The sequence below is a fragment of the Chlorocebus sabaeus genome, chromosome 7 (assembly GCF_047675955.1).
Source record: "Chlorocebus sabaeus isolate Y175 chromosome 7, mChlSab1.0.hap1, whole genome shotgun sequence".
In the NCBI taxonomy this organism is placed as follows: domain Eukaryota; kingdom Metazoa; phylum Chordata; class Mammalia; order Primates; family Cercopithecidae; genus Chlorocebus; species Chlorocebus sabaeus.
In genome coordinates, this window is record NC_132910.1 from 89,254,040 (window position 1) to 89,275,082 (window position 21,043).

Genomic DNA, 21,043 nt, shown 5'->3' on the forward strand with positions numbered 1-21,043 from the left:
AATGCATGCAAAAAAAATGTTCAGTGCATTCTATGGTGCTCCTGACAACAGATTCCAGTTGAGAGAAATGTTACGAAAGCACCAGTAAAAATGAATATAACATTGCCAATGGGTATTTGAGGACTTTTACACCTTATACAGTCTTTTGTAGCTCACATTTCACAACACTTTGCTCTACATAAAGAATTTTACAACTCAAATTTACCTCATGGTGCTTTTATTTTATCCTGTAGGATAAAAGACATTATTTGCTCTCAAATGTCTCAAATGAATAATGGCACTGTCTAGGATTTTATCAATTCTTTCAATAATTTTGTGTGCATTTCATGATAAGGTGCCTAGATGGTACATCTGGGTACTTTTTGGGCTGTAGCTTTTTGCTCTACTTTCCTTAAGTAGTTGGGACTTAATACTCTACATTCTTTTCTGTGAGGTGCTATGTCGATGAGAGGAACCAAGCTAATCATTTTCCTTAGACCTTACACATTTTTGCAAAGACGAAAGAGAGGTGATGTGATTTTTGCCCCAAAGCATCAAATGGGCATCAGAAACACGGAGTAAAGGGAAGAGATGGAAGATATCCTGCCTCCCAAACTCCACCATGACATACATTAGCAATGAATGAGAAAGTAAAGTACTATCTAATGTCTGGTTGGAATTCCTTTTTGCTTATCTATTATTCAAGGTTATATCTAGATACACTTGTTAATATGCATTACCAAAACAATAACAGCTGGCAGAGGAGTGTGCTTGCGGACATGAATCATGGAGAGGATTTCTGGAAGGTGACCCTCTCGAGACGCAACATAGAATAACCTGATGGGAGAGAAATGTGGGTGGAGTTGACTGTATGATTGATCATTTCAAAGGGAAAATCCAGAAATCCCAGAGAAAACTTGCATCTTTTTCATACCAAATGGTCAGGCATTTCTCAGGTGATTGCCTAAGTTCACTTTTCAAATAAGGTGAAGAAACATCATAGGAAATCTAAATTTGAATTTTACAAAATCTGCCAACATTATATTATTCTTTAAAGAGAAAGAATAGCAATATCTGATTCGGCATAGTGCTCTCTACATATGAATAGCTGATGGGAGATCTAGTTCTAAATTCCTGGTATTTATATGTGTGTTGTCCATCCAACTCAACAAACACACGCACATGCACATCCACAGGTACACACACATGTATGTAGCATTCACATTTATCTGATCGGGTTTTAATCTTATATTAAAAGAAAAAGACTTTAGCATCAAACTAAACAAAGGAAATACAGATGGTAGGGGTGGTGATTTCTGATGTCTCTTACTTTACTTTTTTCTTGGCATCTTCAGAGAAACAGAAAATTATATCACCAGAAATAAAATGCCATTGTTAGACTCTGTGGAAATACTATTTTTAAAAAAGCCACATGTCAGGCTTCCAAATAAGCTATTAATAGGCAAGCAGTGCCCTCTAATGGACAGAATAAAACATGCTGTTGATACTTGGACCATTTCAATCTTGCATGTCCCTTTAAAAACAACAGGTTTGGAGGCACTATTTCTTTTCTTTTTAAAGTTATCCTTATCACATCCAATCTCAAAAACAGAAATGTGTTTCTGGAAATACATGAACTCACTCACCTGGAGACAGCAAACACACCACCATTCATGGAGCCAAAGCAGGAGAGGGCAACAAAGATCGGAACTGCTAATGAGAAATTTCCCAGTAGCCGCTCAGAAAAGGTCTAGTGAAAGAAAGAACGAAGCAAATTAATGCCTTGCCAGAAAGTGGAATAAAATGAAACAATTTAGGCCAAACTTGCTCTATGACTTTCTACTAGCCTGGTGATACTTGTATGTTTTATAATTTCTCTCTTTGGTTAGGGTCAGACTAACTCCATAGACAATAATCAAAAGCAAGGACCATGGCATTGCTTGTTGCAAAACTGTAGTCAAAGGTCTAAACAGGCACCTTCTCTCTACTTTCAAAAAGCAATGATCCATTTATCGAATCTTTATCAACTATGATGTGTATTGTCTCTGACTCTGACAAGTGATAAAAGCTCAAATCAGAATTCTACTTCTGGAGATAGAAATCTTTCTGTATAATACCTTCTCTTTAGCCTGGAAAACCATATTTTATATTGAAATACACTGAGAAGTATTACAAATGTGTGTTTCATATGCCAATCCCATTGTTAGGAGGTAAATAAAATAACTGATGACTTAATAATTTATAGCATATACATGAGTAGCTCTGAAAATCTTTTTCCCAAAAAATCACACTAGCTAAACCTCTGTTTATAAGGTCACTCCGCCCCCCTCATGTATCTGTCAATTTCTTTTGTGGTTTCCTATAAAGAGGTTAGAACACAAATAAAAGTCCAACAAGCCACAGAAACTTAAAAGATAAACACAATTTCTAAAACATTATTTTATGCCATGATATGTGCAATATTGCAAATTTCCATGAAGGATATATTTTCCAAAAAAGAAAATGTCCTTGATGCAGCTACTGCTATGTAATTAGTGGGGCACATTATGCCCAAAGAGTAAGTGCTGCCCTTTGTCTCGAAAGATGAGATGACTGACCTGACTTCAATAAGCTTTGTATATTTGATTGTCTGGTGGGACCTAGAGCAGTAGTCAGTCTTTTTCAATACAGTGAACTCAAACAGGTTCAAATGAAATGAGATAATTTATTCCCTGTAGATGTTGCTGATATGAGGTTATACTATTTTAAAAGGAACTGACATCAGGTAATGGGGACTTAATTTTTCACCATTCATTGTTATGAAGTCAAGAGTGAATGGTCTCCTACTAGCTGTGTTATGCAAAATAAAAGTATGAGTCACCAAGTCTTTTTTTTTTTTTTTTTTTTTTTTGAGATGGAGTCTCTCTCTGTCACCCAGGCTGGAGTGCAGTGGTGTGAGCTCTGCTCACTGCAAGCTCCGCCTCCCGGGTTCACGCCATTCTCCTGTCTCAGCCTCCCAAGTAGCTGGGACTACAGGCTCCTGCCACCACACCTGGCTAATTTTTTTTTGTTTTTTTTTTTTTTGTATTTTTAGTGGAGACGGGATTTCACCGTGTTAGCCAGGATGGTCTTGATCTCCTGACCTCGTGATCCACCCGTCTCAGCCTCCTAAAGTGCTGGGATTACAGGTATGAGCCATCGCACCTGGCCAGAATAACAGTCTTATAACATGATCGTTGGGGACAAAGATGGTCCTGGTGTCAAATAAATTTTGGAAAATGCTATAAAATTATGTGTATCCACTTCTTAGGGAGTTAAAATTCATGTTGGTATCTTTAATATTCTGAGAAGTATTATAACAACAATATCTGTTTAACTTTGAATAACTCAGTATTTCCTAAATTTATTAATATCCCAGGACTAGTATTCAAAAGGATATACTAGGAAAACCAAATTTACATGGTCCATATCAAAATTCTTAAGTGACACTTGGGGAAAGGATTTTGAGTCCGCATTTGAAAAGTTTATAAATAGGAAAATGTACAGAACAAATTGTAATTTGCATACAAAAAATGCATTTATTTAGATTCAATAACTGTCCACCTATCTTTACAGACATGCTGGGAGAATAAGCCTTGACAGATTTTCAAGCATGTTATGTGTGAAATTGTTTTATAAGAAATTAGAAATAATGCGAAATCATATAGGAATTTAGATGTATCAGTTAAATGGAACATGCTAAGGTATGCTCTAAAGTTTTTTAAATATTCATTATTATTCAGGTCAAGAAAAGATTACAGAATTTCAAAACACTTTCTGCTAGAGGGAACTACTATAAAATTGCATCAACTCATTAACCTAAATTCCAATTGGCATTTTCCCAACTTGGACTTACCACTGCTACTGCATTTGAAAGCAACAGCTCCTCAGCATTAATGGTCGTAAAGTAGGCCACATTTGTCAGCACATAGCCAATGGTGACAATGGCCATGGATATACATATTGCAAGGGGAATGGTTCTGAAATGCACAAAGGAATCACTTATTCATTATCTTTTGTTAGTCATTCTCTGATACTGAAGAAAATAACAAGCTAATTCAAATGAAGAATATAATGGTATCTACAATAATTATAGACTCTGTTGGGTATGTATACACATTTCATCAGGGCAAAGAACCACATATTCCTTTGTAACTTAATAAGGTCCATGGGGGCAGATACTTCATCTGTCTTGTCTATTGCTATACCCCAGAACATATGGATTTATGTCATTCATGTACTCTGTAAATGCTACAGCAGTGTTTCCCACACTTGAGATGCATCAGAATCACTTGCAGGGCTTGTTAAAACACAGACTGCTGAGCTCCGCCCCACAGTTTCTAATTCAGTAGGATTTGCATTTCCTCATATGTTCCTAGGTGATTCTGAGGCTCCTGATCAGACTACACTTTGAGAACCACTGTCCTATAAACATTTCTAATACTAATTCACTGCCTTGACACCTTTCTAACACTAGTCCTTAAAAATGTTTTTCACATTCAATATTTTTTCCATCAGTAACTTTCCTTACCAACAAATAAACGCGCACTTTTGGAAGTATGATAGCGGGATATATCTACCTTTCTAAATGTGGCCATAATTTTGTATAAAACACAAGAAAGCACAGAAGTGTTCACAATAATGACTTTGTACTGCCCTGCTGTGAGTTCAAAGGAAGCTCAAGATCGTGAGTATCTAATAATGCAATAGCACAGATAATCCCATGAAATTAGAGGTGACATGCTGTGAAGTACAGACGACCGGACAGTGCTGACACTATGTGGCATCAAGAAGTACCCAACACAAATGAATATTATATGTCTTCATTTAATGCACTGGGAAAGCCAGGAAGTTACTGACCCTAATAATTTGATTCCATGTTACCAATACACATTACTTGCTTAACATAATCGCCTCTTCAGACTCTCTCCAGTTCAGGCAGCTTAAACCTTCAACTGCCTGCACAAAGGCTGATCATTTTTCAGCCATAGTGCTTATCAGCCCTCATGGAGCCTTCACCCTGCTGGGTGCCACTAATGAAGACCTCAATATAATTTCTTCAAAGATGAAAATATAGTTCAGAATCGGGGCGGGGGGAAAAGGCACAGCCTGTCTCACTACCCAAGCTGGGTGTGTTTACCACACTAAGTCCCAGCACATTATACTGAACAGCGATATCCCCTATTGAAAATATGTGAGCCTAGCCAGTCAGCAACTGTCATTCATTATGCTGCTTGGAGCCTGACACTTCCCCCGATTCCCAAAGCCTTCAGCCTTGATGGGGAAACACATTGACCTCTAAATGCTGACATCCTAATATGAAAGTAGCAGATGGTCCCCTTCCCCAGTGTGAAGAGGGTCCTGTGGAATTTTCTGTTAACACTATAACATGCATTGCTAGTTGTGATTGATAAATGCTAAATTTAAGTAAAGAATATCACTAAGCCAATCAAATATAAAAGGATGAATGGCATAAAGCAAATTAAAGATGAATTCTGTTTCTTCGTAAGAAGGGCTATTGTAAATGCAAAAGGGTAAGAAGGAGAACATGAAGGTGTATACACAGCTTTTCAACCACTCAGTGTATTATTTTGACCTTGAATCCTTTCAGCTTTTATAACATCCCCATATGGGGAGTAAATTCTTTCTGTGGAGGAGAGGGGAAGAGAGGAAAAGAAGAAGAGAAAAAGACTCCCTGTTCCTTGCAAGCATATGATGAAGGTATATAAAGGTTCCATTAATAAAAAATGAAGTGACATTATTAATTGCAGTGAAGTAACCTGTCCAAAACAGAGAATACTGTCACATCACATGACGCTGCAAAATAGCAGAAAGAAATAAGTCTGAAATTTGGGATTGTGACTCTCCCAGCATAGAATTTATCTTCCCAGTCCAGCTCCTCCAAGTCAGCCGCCTGCCTGTTTCCTGCCTAGACATTACAGTCTCTCTGAGGGCCGTTTCCTAAATTGATCTAAGCAGAAGGGATCCCAGAAAATCTAACCTTCTAGGTTGGTTTCCCTTCATTCTGTTTGTTAATAACAAAAACAACAGGAGCAGCTGCTACCATTGGGCTGCTGTGTGCCCAACATTTCATTAGGCACTTTACATATGTGTCTCCTTTTGTCCTTAGAAAATTCTGTGAGTTAGGAACATCAGCACATTTTATATATGAGAAAATAAAGTCTTCAAGAGCTTAAATAACTATTTAAGGATACAAAATTGGTAAGGGGAAGCCCCAGAATTCAGGTGCATACACATTCTACATTGAAATTTGGGCATTTGGACCACCAAAGTGTGTTCACTTTCAAGCATGTGGGTCCCTCAACTCTATTACTTTTAGGGAAAATCATAGTTGTTTAAAATAAAGTTTATTGGAGCTTTTATCAAGCTAGTATTTCTCATGTATTCCTTGACACTACAGTTTTATCTATTATAAAGAAGGGGACAAACTTATTTCATGACTTTTATCACTTTTCTGTGTAACATGAACTGTAATGTCAAGTGAATGTTTTCAAATAGTTTCACTGCTTAGGAAAGACAATTTTAAAATTATATATTATTTAAAAGAAAACAGAAGCTTACAATAAATTTCCCTAAAAAATGTTTTTTATAGAAAAAGAGGGAAGGTAAGCATGCCTCAGATAAGCAGAAACAGACTAACAATTTTCCTATCAGCCAAATATACTATCCAGATATTCGTGAGAAAAATAACAGCTGAAAATATAAACAAGAGAGTCGAATCTTGCTGCAATGCACAGCATATCCAGTAAATTCTCTATAATTATTCTTTTTTATAAAAAAAGTCTTTTTTTTTTTTTTTTTAAGACAGAGTCTCACTCTGTAGCCCAGACTTGAGTGCAGGGGCACAATCTCAGCTCACTGCCCGCTGCCTCCCGAGTTCAAGCAACTCTCCTGCCTCAGCCTCCCAGTAGCTGGGATTACAGGCACCCATCACTATACCCGGCTAATTTTTTTATCTTTATTAGAGACAGGGTTTCACCATGTTGGCCAGGCTGGTCTCAAACTCCTGACATCAAGTGATCCTCCTGCCTTGGCCTCCCAAAGTGCTGGGATTACAGGCGTGAGCCACCACTCCCAGCTGATAATTAGATGCAATTAAGCAATGGCAAGTTGGATGGAGTATGGTAAAATAGCCACTAGCTTCCATTCTTAGGTTCCATCTCACTTTGACAGAGGGAAGTGGGTGGGGAAGCTCTCTTGGCTGTCTTGGCATAAGCAGCCATTATTGACAGTGAAGAGCAGTTGGGTCCTTCAGAAGGGCTTGGCCCTACACAGTTAACTCTAGGTTTCAAGTATCAAAGTGTAAGAGCCACTGGGTGAGCAGATAAAAGCTATTAGGCCATGCCAGAGCAATTTCCTGGAGGCTTTAGATAGAGAAAGCAGATAGCATTGCTAGTAACCCAAGATTAAGGCAAATGGCACTTGATAATGAAGGGAATTAGAGGAAGGAACCGGTAGGCCATGGATATTTCAAATCCTCTGTGTTCTTATGAGGTATCCACCAATCCTAATTGCGACAAAAGTGTTATTTTTAAGCTGAGTAAAAATGACTCACTCTTAACAAAATTAAGTTCTATTCTTTCTCAAATGTTAGTACATGTTTGTTATGACTAACAAAATACCATTTACAAGACTTACTTAATCCTAAGAGCTTTTTGTCGTAAATGCTCTTTTCAATTAACAGGCATTAAGTATGTGAGAGTCTGCTATTTTTATTAGTTGCAAATGGTCTTCAATCAAAAAAGTCTTGGATAGCCTTCTTTCCTACAGGCTTATTTTAAATTGGCACTTATAACCAGTCTATGTCACACATATTTGCTTTATTTGAAATTGTTAAATGGAAGTCTCCAAAACATGGACTTAGAAGCACTTTTGTTCTGAGTGATAGGCTTCCCCAGAAATGAAAATGGCCCTATACTGACGGCAGGCAACTTATGTTTGTATAATCTACAAAGCACTGCCAAATACATCTTATTTTACCTTTAAATATATGCATGACATTTTAAATCATTTGTGGAATGAGAAGCAGCATGAGCAAACAAACAATGGAAATAGGAAGTAATGTCCGCAATTTTTAAACAAGAAAACCAATGCTCAGAGAGGTTGAGCGACATAACCAAGGTCACAAAAGTAGTAAGTGGGAGGGCTGGAACCAGGACCCACATCTTCTGGCCCTGAGTTCCACACACATTGTATATATTGTCATAATGTCATGGCTGCTTTGTGCCTGCTTTAACTCTAGGTACAATGCCCCCAGGACCTTTACATGCTGACAAACATGTACTATTTTTAAATAAATGAGGCAAATTGTCATGGTGTGACACATTTTAAGCCAAGTATATTTTTCTTCACACCTAATAGTAGAAATAGTAGAAAAAACATTCACACCACAAATAAACTTGTAAATAATGCACAATAAGGTGTGTTTTTTAAGGTATGCTTTGCAACTCTATCATGAAGCATCAGAAATGACTATTGTTTCCAGTGCATCATTTTCACTAAAAGTAACCCCTTGCTATGAAAATGAAATGAGTAAACCTAGTCTGATTCTCCCGAGAAGTCAAGGAGACCTGAAGGTTAGATGGATTTCTGACATACAGCCCACACGAGTGGTCTGAATTACATGAGTGATTCTCTAATCAACTGGATTTAGGATATTTCGAGATTATTTTATAACATGAATACAGTCTTCTGAGATTTGTGCAAGTCCAAATAGATCATATACACTCTCCTCTGTTGGACACATAGAATGGAGACCACAGAACTCATGGATCCTGGGGCACCTAAACTTGTCTTTATGCTATGGGGCTGGGCATGATGATAGGCAGTTCTGTCAAAACCTACAGTTATGTCTTCTGGAGAGAAATGGTTGAGGCTTCACATTTCTATTTAAAAATTCTAACAAATTTTTAACAAATATACTTGGCATTCAGAAAAAAAGAGAGAAGGGAAAGAGAAAAAATTAAGAAGAACAAAAAATGGCAAATACCTTAATATGTAAGATGCAAAACACAAAGGGAAACTGGGGACTATTTCTTTACATACAATTGAAATGGAACTGTAATTTATCTCAACATAAAGTACTTATAATCATATTAAGTGCCTTTTGATTCAAAGCATTTATTTTTGAATCATACTTGTTTCACATTTTCTTTACAGTGACCCTGTAAAGGTAAAGACCTTGAAAGCTTTTCTGTAGGTCTGACCCAGAAATGACGCAAACATCTCTCACTTCTCTCTTTTCGACCCACCAATTTACTTTTTTGCAGAAGTACTCTATTTATCTTATTACCACAGCTGTTAATTTTATTCTACCCTTCAAACTTCAGTCATGTGTTGCAGACAAAAAAAGTAAATAAGTACATTTCAAAGAAAAGCTATCTGTATTTTTCATTCACGTAAGTTTTCTTCCATACATTTTGACATACTTTTCCTGACTCTTGCTCACACTAAACTCTCCAGAGACCCCTTGACATGGAACTGTCCTATCTGCCTCTCTGATTTCTGACATTTCTAGCAGGGATTGAATTATAAGAAAGCATTCAAGAAAACAAATAGTTTTCCAGACATGAAAAAACTTAGACTACAGATGACTGAGAACATCTGTAGAAGAACACACATTTCTTTGTGTGTTTTCAGTGATTCTGCCTCATTGTCATTTAGTGCTGTGGTGGTAACTCTAGTTTTCTACCGAGTGGGAATTGGGCTATTAAAAACATTATAAATGAAATGTATTTGAAGAGATACAGCACATAGTTGCAGGTAAGGCATAGGTGGTCACTGAAAAAATATATAGCAAGAGGAAGAAAACATTCAATAAGCCTATTTATGAACATTTTTTAAAGGTCTATGGTTCATGTTCATGCTTAATGATGATTCTGGGCCAAGGCTGAACAAAGTGATGGGCCGAGCATATTGTTACATAAATGTACACAGTGATCTCACTGATTTCCAGCATCAAACACCTGCCCTCTGCTTCTTACTGAACCATGGCAAGGCTATGGGTGTTTTCACTGAGACGTTTTAAATTTCAATACCACTGATGTCTAATCTAAATCTCACCATTCTCCATTGTCCACAGATGAAGAACTCCATAAAAGAAGAGAAGACAGAGAGACCTGTAGGGAGATGTAAGAAATGAACAGACAAAGATTAAAAGACGGCAGGGCTAAAGGAAGCTCATGGAAAAATGTGCAGAGATGCATAAAGGAAGGAGAAAAGTGCAGCAAAGCCACATAGAAAAATGGCCAGAAGGGTCATTCTTAGCCACCACCACATAGAAAAACGAACTAAAATGAAAACTTACAACTCAGAACTACGGAATAATAAGCAATCAGAAACATACATATAAGCAGTTTTATCTATTCATTATTTTTATTCTAGTATTAGAATAAATTCATGACTAAATAAAAATATTCAGCAAAATGTAGCTTGAGAGTAAATTTTCATTTGCTTGCATTTCATACACACAAAAAATTTGCATTGTCTGCATCTCATTTTTTCTCATTTTCTAAAGATTTAGAGTGTGTCTTACAGATATATTGCAGTTATCCATATTTATCATGGATAAACACAAACATATTTGTAGGGAAGTTCTAGTATACAAAAACAAAATTGGTTTTAAATAAAATACTAGCAATTAAATAACTAAGAAGACAACATATTGTAATAGTAAAAAATTAAATTTTACACTGATGTTCAATTCTTCTATCTGTTAGGTTGTTATTAATTTTTTAAAATTTATTATTTTCTTCAGGATTTGGTCTACAGAACACTAAGATAATGCAACATTTCGGTGAACTATTTTTATAATGGTGTTTCTGAGATTCAGATTTACAGCTCAGACAACTAACTACTCACCAAAAGTTTGTGTTCCCTCTCAAAAGTGTAAGTTATTTATGAGAAGCAGCTAACAAAGCAGACACCACATTTCCCAGCCTCTCTTGTGTCTAGGAGGGGAAAGTGACTCATTCTTGCAAACAGAAAGTGAGTAGATGAGTTCATTGAAGACCAAGGTGGTTAAGTGGGTCACCTTGTGACATCCTTTTCCTGAGTTGAAAAGGACCTATAGTATGACAAAGCCACATGATGGAAGGAATATGGGTCACAGAATAAATATGTGAAAGACAGCCTGCCAGTAGCCAGGGACACCAACAGTGGACTGTTACATAATTTTTAAAAATTAACTTTTGATTGTGTAAAGCCATTGAAATTTTGTGGGTTGTCTGTTGTAGCAATTAGCATTATTCTAACTAATAAGAGAATGAAGGACCTCATTATATCAAGACTTTTCTGTAGCTTTTAGTTAGTCCATACAAGACTCAAAATGGTTCCTCATTAAATTTTATTTTACAATATATTACTTGTTTTATAAGAGACAAATATATGACATAAAATTATTAAAATGATGTTCTAAATTATAATATCAAATAAAAACTGATTTCATCTTTAAAAGCTAGGAGAGATAAGCATTATTATTACTCACACTTCCCCAAAACAGAACAGAGATAGATCCCATTGTTCACTATTGTGAAATTTTAAAATATCTTGCACTTTTGAAAATTGCTACCCATCCAACAAAGAACAAAGCACAATTGCCTGTTGTTTTGCCCAAGGACACATAATAAGACAAGCAACATTAAGTTAATATACTCGTATGCTAAAAACAAGGCAACATAAAATAAATATACACACTTTGGCATGGTAAATGGAAATGAGAGTCAAAATTCCCTTAGACAGTAAACACAGGTCTTAGAAGGAACTGAGAAAACTTATACTATATACACACAAACCAGGTCCCATCACATTTCTGCTGCACAATAAGAAATGAAACAAGTAAACCTGGAGACATTCAATCGTGCCAAATGACACTGCTTCTACCACCCAAAATTGCCTCCAACATTTCTGACCAATAAAGGTAAGTCCAACAAATATTGATCATTTCACTTTGACATCTTGTGGTCAACTAAACAACTGGCTTTCAAGTAGGGTGCTCTGGGAATTAGAATATAAGATGAGCAGTGAGATTATAGAGTACCCTGTTCTCACTCATTTCAACCAGATAAGTCCTCTTTTACTAGCTTCATGTATTGACATTCTGTCAAAGAAAGATGTGCTCCAGTAGTTGAAGTAGGTTTAAAATCACCGTTGTAGATGCTCCAAGTCATTCTTTACATTGCTTTGTGGACCCAATGCTGGCTTCTTAAAGTATAGTTTAAAATATATATGAACTGGGCCAGGCACAGTGGCTCACACCTGCAATCCCAGCACTTTGGGAAGCTGAGGCAGATGGATCACCTGAGATCAGGAGTTCGAGACCCACCTGGCCAACATGGTGAAACCCCATCTCTACTAAAAATACAAAAATTAGCCTGGTGTGGTGGTGGGCACCTGTAATTCCAGCTACTCAGGAGGCTGAGACAGGAGAATCACTTGAACCCAGGAGGTAGAGGTTGCAGTGAGCCAATACTGTACCACTGCACTCCAGCCTGGGCAACAAGAGCAAGACTCCATGTCAAATAAATAAATAAATAAAATATATAAAAATTTGTTTTTATAAAATGCCTATATATAAATGATTATATAGGTATATATGTACACATTTGACCCTAAAATTGAAAATAATTTTTCACTGCAACAAATCTCTATTTGTACTCTTAGGGTAATTAAGGGAAAAATAACTTTAGCAAATGAAGCTAATGTTAGTAGGAAAAGTATAAAGTTGATAGCAAAGCCAATAGCAATGGCCTGGCTTTAGTAAAAGTGGTAAATCCACATGCTAAGGCCACAGAGGACATGACATAGCAGCTGAACGAAGCAGAGGGAAAGGTGGGAAAGAGAAAAAAACAGAGTTGATGGGCTAAGCACCCTGCCAGTTCAGAGAGATAATACGTCACTGTCGAGAAAGTGATGATGAAGACTCCTGGTTGGAACAGTTGACAGCTTCCTGAAAAGGTCACAAAGGCTCTCAGAATGGCAGAACCTCCAGTAAGCCCTGCCTCTCCTCGCCTCAGGCTGTCAATTTATATTCATATTCCCCACAGAAATGGAAATGTTGTGATCTTTTATCTTTCAGCTCAAAAGTTATAACTTGTGAAAAATAAGTTTTTGTGCATTCATTTTATATTTACTAATGCCTTTTCTTAGACTACACAGATTCATGTCCCTCTCTCAAGGAACATTTTTCTCAAGTCAAGTGACACTATCTTATGGCTCAGGGACTCTCTGCCCAAGGGAAACAAAAGTGGTTCATACAGTTGTCCATCTCTTAACTTCCCTTTTCTTCCATCATTTCCCTCAGCTTTATACACTAAATTCCTACAACCAAGAAAAATGTCTATATATACCATCCCAAATGTAAATTGTCTTTTGGTGACATCTTTTCTCTGGAGTTCTCTCTCTGGTATTTGTACTCACTTGATTTCACAGAATTATCGAAAAGTCTGGGTCAAGTCATGTCCCCATCACTAGCAGAAACACAGATCACTAAATCTCTCTGGACTTACATTTCCCCATGAGTTGACAAGGGTGTTGAATTGGTGAAATCTAAAGTTCGTTTTCTTGAAAGTTCATTATTTAATAATTTTAGCACATAAAGCTAATCCCTAAAGATTGTTTAACAGAATTCTTTGAAAACTCAGTTAAGCCCACTTGCTCATGTCACAGGCATCCTAAGGAAGTTTCTGCATTTGCTTTGCTCTGTCAATTCACAGGAGAGAATAGGATGCCAACTTTACAATCTCTTCTCCTGTCTTCTGAAGATGTGATTCTGTCCTCAAGCAGCAGTATAGCACATCAAAGTACCTTCCATCATTATAACTTAAAAGTGTCAGCCTGGCTGAAAAATAATGATCATTACAGAAGATCATTTAAAGGATAAGTGATCTGTTCACTCTTCTGCATTCTAAAAAGGCTGTCTGTGGGATCAGGTCAGACCTCTGGAAGGTCACATACATTGACCGTATCATCTTATGTAATGTTTTCATAAGTCACTATATCTTATAACTTTAGCTTTTATCAAAACCTTATTGCAAGAAATGTTTTTAAAATCATCTGAATTTCAGGAGGAGATTTCTCATTGCATTTACTAACTTTCTTTATATCGAGTTCATTCATTTTATCAATATTTGTGAAATATCTTCTATATGCTAGACGTTTTAATCAGCAAAGGGATAAAGACATCAGCTACACACAAAAATTCATCCTCTCATGGAATCTAAAATTCAAACAGGACAAGACATGGAAGATCCTCTCTCTGGCATGCTGCTCCCCCTCGATCTTCACATGATTGCCCCATTTTTCTCAGATCAAAGTCTAAACCTTACCTCCTCCTAAGTAGGTCTCCCACCCTGGGACTCTCCATTACCTACTGTTTTTAATATGAAGATAAACTAAAACATCTTCTGACTCCTTATAGTCTCTTCAAATATCTTTACTTAGGTATTCATTATGTATTCATACTCACCAATTCCATAAAAATATTAAGATTATTCAATGAGCATTATTAAGGGCCCTTGAAGCGTTTCTTCTATATCTCTAGTGCCAACATTTTTGAGAAGGGTTGTCCGGACTGTTTGTCATCCTCAAGGATAACTCTGTTTTTTTATGTGGCTTATAACCACATGCAGAAAGGGTTTCTGGTTTCTTTGGCCTCTTTCGTTGTTGTTTTATTTTTTATTATTATTTTTATTTTTGGCAAAGACTTAAAGAAGACTTGAAAAAAATGGAAGCAGTGAAGAGAAAGGGGAAAAAGGAAGAAAATTAAGAGGCAGCTTAACTGAGAAAGGAAATGTTTATTCCACCAAATCTTCATGTGAATTCTAAATTACTAAATCTCTGAGAATACCTGATTTATGAACAGGATAACACTGTCCCTAGCCAAAATTATGTACAATAAAATGCAGGAAACCTCCTGAAGTTCATCTCAGATTTAATATCAAACACAGCAGCCACACATGAACATTTCTCTATAAAATACAAAAACAGCATGGTGTGATCAGCCGGCAGTCACCAGTGGGGAGTTGGGTACAAACAAACAGGGTGTGAGTGACATGGAAAGGATCAGCCTTCCCTAGTCTAGAGAAACCAGCCAATGAAAAATAGTCACAGACTGAAATAATGTCAACACTTGGAAGGGAAAGGAGCACAAAGAAGACTCACTTCTAAATGTACAACGAACAGCCAGTTCACATTCGTTGTCAAAATACTGAGCTCCCTCCGTGACTACTGAAGTTGAAAGAGCAACACAGTTGTGTTTTGTGAATGCATATTTAGAATATGCCAAGTGAGGATGAAGGACCATGGGGAAAAAAATACTTGTTATGAAATAGGCTTACATTGATAATGCCTTTTTTTTTTTTTTTTTTTTAGACAGAGCCTTGCTCTTGTCACCCAGACAGGGGTGCAATGGCACAATCTCAGCTCATTGCAACCTTCACCTCCTGGATTCAAGCGATTCTTCTGCCTCAGCCTCCTGAGTAGCTGGGATTACAGGCAACCACCATCATACTCAGCTAATTTTTGTATTTTTAGTAGAGACAGGGTTTCACCATGTTGGCCAGGCTGGTCTCAAACTCCTGACCTCTGGTGATCCTCCCACCTTGGCCTCCCGAAGTGCTAGGATTATAGGCATGAGCCACTGTGCCTGGCGATATTGCCCTTTTGTAAGAAAAGTAGCAAGCCTGTAATAATAATTTCATTAAAATTTGATTCAAATATTTTTCTACAGATAATTGGTTCAAAAAGAAGAAAGATGTCAAGAAGGAAAAGGTATCTTATTATTTCTAGTGTACACTTCTTAGGTAATGTGTTCATTACCATTTTTATAACATACGTAGTGAAGGATTGTTTCTCAGGATTGTATATCCAACAATTTGAATACATATATAATAATCAAATTTATTCATGTTTAATCTAAGGCAATTTCAATAATTATGAGAATCATAAAGAAATATTTTTTGCATGTTTCCATTAATACTTCCATTAATATTTTGGCATTTACTATGTTGTTAAGAAGTATTCTGAAAAGTGGAAAATCATATTAAAAAGTCGCTCTATTAATAGGATTTAGGGGGTAAAAAGAACAAAAGACAAAAAGAGGAAGATTAATGTCACTGGTAGGTATTTGGGAAGTTATTTTAATTAGTTAACATTTTTTAAACCTGAAAGAAGAAAAATAAGTCAAGTTAATAAACCATAGTACACAGAAAAATAAATTTTTGGACTATAAAAGACTCAGCCATATACATGGACTATATCTTTATATAGAACAGATTTAATTATGAGAGATAACACTACCAAGATAATTTGAAACACCGTGAGCTTTAAATTTAAGAGCACTATACAGATTTTCTTCATCCACATGAACAGCCAAGAGTAAAAACTACCTCCATGCAAATGTAAGTTATACTCAATGTCAACTTATTCAGAGAAAAATAATAAAAATTGAGGCTACCTTTCCCTTCAGATTAAAAAAGAGTATTACAAACTTTTAATAAAATTATATACTAATTGGTTGATATATCTATAAAAAGGCAAGTGGAATAGATTACCTTGAAATACAACTTAGTATATAATAGAAAAATATATTAATATAATGACAAGTATCAATATTTATAAGGTAAGTATCATAAACTAAGGAGTAATATGACTATTTGCTAATACTGGGATATTGAGAAATTTGGGGGAAAGTCAAGAGCCTATATTATATCAGGTTTAAAAAAAAAATCCATTCCAGATAAGGTAAAGAGTGGGCTGTAAAAAAGAAACCAGGAAAACAAACAAACAGAAAATATGGGTGAGATGAAAATGATCGAGGGATGTAAAAATTTGAGGATCATAATAGCAATACAGAAATTAAAAAATGGTTATTATATCTGATTACAAATTATAGAAACAAAACCACAAGTTTTGTAAGCTGGAATCATAAAGAAAATTGAGTGATGTGAAAAACTGGGATAAACTTTTTACAAATAATATATAAAGAATCAATACCCATAATATACAAAGAATTCTGATGAATCACCAATATTAATGCTCCAAAATGGTAACCACATGTAGCTACTAAAAATACTGGAAGTGCTGAGCCTCACTGGTGATCAAATGAATGCAGTTTCAAACCGTGAGGTGTAATTTTTGCCTTTTGATTAAACAGGATTTTTTAAAATAATGACACCCAACACTGTAAGTATTCTTAGTTATTGCTATTGAGAGAGGAAATTAATATACCCACTTTGGAAAGCAACTTAGTAACAGACAAACTGTTTTAAAGTTTGTTGCCTTTGACACAGTAATTCTCTTCTAGCAATCTATTCTAGATCTATTCTATGTAAGTATGTAATGTCCTATATGAATATGTGAAATATATAACCCAGAATTATTATTATTTTTGTATCAGCCTAATACATTAAGAAACATTAGGAATGTTTTCAATGTCCAACAAGAAAATTACCACAAGAATATTGGCACATCCCCCCAAAGAAATATTACACTAGCATTAAAAATGTTCTTTACTAAGATCTAGGTGATATAGGAAAATGTAATAAAATGACATGAAATGAAGATGATGAGACAGATCTATAGCACATAAACAGAAAGCACTGGAGTTGAGCTTGAGATGCAGCAAATCTAAAGGGCAGGGCACACTCGGAGGAACCTTCCAGTCATCAGAGATACAGCTGTCATGGCACAGACAAGGCTCTGGCCTTGGGAATCAGACAATACACGAACAAGTAAATACATTATATAACACCAAAGTTAGGAAAATGTACATTAACATTTATCTCAAGCAATATAATGCAATACATACATGCACATGCACACACAAATGATGGGGGAAAACAAAATATCAAAATAATAACAGTGAGGACTTTTATTTGATGTGATTAAGATATTACAGGTGATTTTTAATTTCATAATTTTTTGACATTTTAAATATGTCTATTATTATTATTAAAAGAAAGGAGGAAATGCTATATATTGTTACTGAAAATACTTACCACAATCATAAAGTTTTACTTTGGTTTCCGATAAGGTACAGAATACATATAAATTTTCCTTTCTTCATTTAACTAAATGGATCATCGACCACAACTACTGGGTAGAGATTTGTGTCCCCATCATTTAAAAATAGAATAAACAAATATGTGTCCATTATGAGAAATACTGAAACAGGATAATCAGGATATCCTGTGTTTCTAAGTGCCCATAGATCAGAGGCAGGGAGTGGAGGAGGCAGGGTTAAGCAGGGAGGGATTCCACCCAGGTATCACTATAGAAATGGCAACAATAGAACAGAACTAGCACTATCTTTTAGAGAACAGGAAATACCTGCTCTGCCTAGCCACAGACTTGCATCATAAACCCAATGGTTTGGAAAGCACCTATGTATTCAAACTGAAGCTTTCTCCCTTGCTGCAGTTCAGAGTCCACATTGTGAGTTGGCATAATGACAAACAATTCCGTAGCTCAGAGAAAGACATCACTGAGTTCAATTTCTAGTGGCTTTCCCCCAACATTTGCCACTTGATCACTTCTCCTTGGCAAGAGGACACTGCACTATGAGGATTAAATAGCTAAACACTTACATATATTTAAAACACATTTAACCTTTTTCCATAAGACCCAGAGCAGCTAGAGAACAGTATCTTAAAATCATGACTTCCACTTGCTATCTCACTCATTTCTTTTTGTCATTTTCTGGCTGAAAACAAAGTTAATCTTGTTTTCTATTTAAATTTCTCTTTTACTTGCCTCAGGCCAGAATATAGAAAGTGAGACTTTGTTTGACAATATCAATAACAGAAAAATTAAATATTGCCTCCACAAATGATATTTAACCTATTTTAAGAGACAGTGTATCTGTAAAGATGTTAAAGACAATAAAAAGCAGCTATTTCCTTATAAAATTCTAACATTTCAGCATTTCCTAATCATAAACTTTCTATTTTAATCTTCTAACCAAATGACCTTCAGTAAATGACCTGAAATGTATTACTTACTTCAACTAGCCTAGCACCCTCTTTCATTATCTATTTGACTAACAGCTTTAGAAAGTCGAACACAGGCAAATTTTAATGCTCTTACACATTTTTAAAAGCAGTTTTGTTCTATTCTCAAATGACATAGAGGTCATGTCTAATGATTACATTTCCCCCAGCTAATTTCAAGGCTAAAATCTTGCCATAGCCATCTTTCTTAGATTTCTATTCAACAACACTAAGCATTTGGAAAGAGTACTAGAAAAGGATCAAGATTTTAACTTATAAATATAGACAAATTAATCCATCTCTGTGGCTTCTATTTCATTAGCTTTACAATAAAAGGGTTATGAATTTTAATGGTTCCTCCCCTTCTAACTCTAACATCACAGGCTTTGATAATTTATTTTCTCAAGGTCAAATTAATTGTGGTTTTAATTATGACAATGAGTCCAATACACTAAGCCAAGTCTATGTGTGAATAGAAGAAGGTAACCAAGTAGAGAACTATTTGTACACACAGGTAATATGATAATTGAAACCATTTTGAAATTTAGAGACATTACTATAATAAATCTTTTGCTATCTATCTCTTAGAGAACGGCCATAACCATAGAATATCAGGGAGGAAGAAGAAATAGCATCATGAAAAGCCAATAGAAGAGATTCTTTGGAGGAGGTGGGACTTGGGATACCAAGGAAAGCATTGTGTGAGGGGCAGACTGCCAGGACCTAGAAGTGACTTTGCTCATAAAATCAGACATTCTATTCTTTAATATCTCATTTTGTGCTATATGGCTATGTATTATAAGCTCTAGTTTTTACATATTATGGCATATTTTAGTGCAATGCCATGAACTTGATATCATAAACTATTTTTCATATAGTATTGTACAGCTTGATATATAAAACAGTGACCTTTGTATTTGATCACTGCATTCTCAATAATATGTATCGGTATGGGTTATTGTTTAAACTTTTGTCACAGAAAGATGTATTTTTTCCACTTCTATAATTTTAAGACAAAGCATATAAGAACGGGAAAGAAAGATAATATGGTACAGCACTAATAATACAGATAATATGGTATAGCAAGGAAAACCATGTGACTTAAAAAACATGAGCCTGTCTCCTTAGAAAACCAACTATAAAATATTATATGTTCTTGAAAAACAACCTCCAGCATTGGAGATTAGAAATGTTCCAACTCTAAGATTGAGATAACTGTCGTTTCCCATGGCCGGGTGTTTCAAGTAAGGGTGTCTTTTCCCTTGTGAGCATGGGTTTTGTCAAAGCCAACACTCAAGCAGTACAGAAGAAAAGAAATGGCTTCCCCATGTCCACAAATCCTGATCTGATAGTCCCTATAGGTGACAAATGAACTAATGACATGATGTTTAATATCAATAAAAAGCAAACCGTCTACCATTAAATAAGTATCTACTATGAGCAAAGCATTGTCAGACACAGCCATAAATTATATCTAATTCTCACAAAGCTCTTAAGGGAAGCATTAGAATACCCACTTAGTTGGGAAAAGGAATGAATGAATGAATGCAGACTTTTGAAAGTCATGACAAGGATTGCTCCCTCTCTTTCTTTATGTACACAACATATCAGAAATATAGAAATGCAATCCTAACTAAACTATGGGGAATGTCTAATATTGAAATGTTGCAGACCCATCAGAAAAGATTCCTCTCATATAATTGCATCTATGGATACTTATGGGCAATCCCATGTGTCTATGCTATTGAGAAAAATAATGAATCACATAATAAAAGACTAATATAAACCTTCTGGACCACAGAGGCTACAGATCATTTTATATCTTCTGCGGACATATATAGTAAAAGTAGTAAATAGGATTAGGGATTCGTCATTATGCCACATTAATGGCACTCTTAACAAGCATTTTTAAAATCTGTATTTTTCCTGGTACACTCCATATGTCTACAAGACACTCTATTTAAAGTGATCCCTTAAGTAGAATTCAATTCTATAGGTTGGATATGATCCTAGATCTTCAGATCTAATAACTAAGTTTC

General features: G+C 35.7%; 1 protein-coding gene across 1 annotated transcript in view; it reads right to left on the reverse strand.

The window, feature by feature from the left end:
* SLC7A11 (solute carrier family 7 member 11) overlaps positions 1 to 21,043 on the reverse strand; it is an 83,919-nt gene that overhangs the window by 23,353 nt on the left and 39,523 nt on the right. Inside the window, exons 7-9 of the mRNA XM_007999807.3 lie at positions 3,854 to 3,977; positions 1,626 to 1,729; positions 720 to 816 (exon numbers count right to left, since the gene is read on the reverse strand). Of these exons, the coding sequence (XP_007997998.1) occupies positions 720 to 816; positions 1,626 to 1,729; positions 3,854 to 3,977 (325 nt within the window). The remainder of the gene's footprint in view (positions 1 to 719; positions 817 to 1,625; positions 1,730 to 3,853; positions 3,978 to 21,043) is intronic.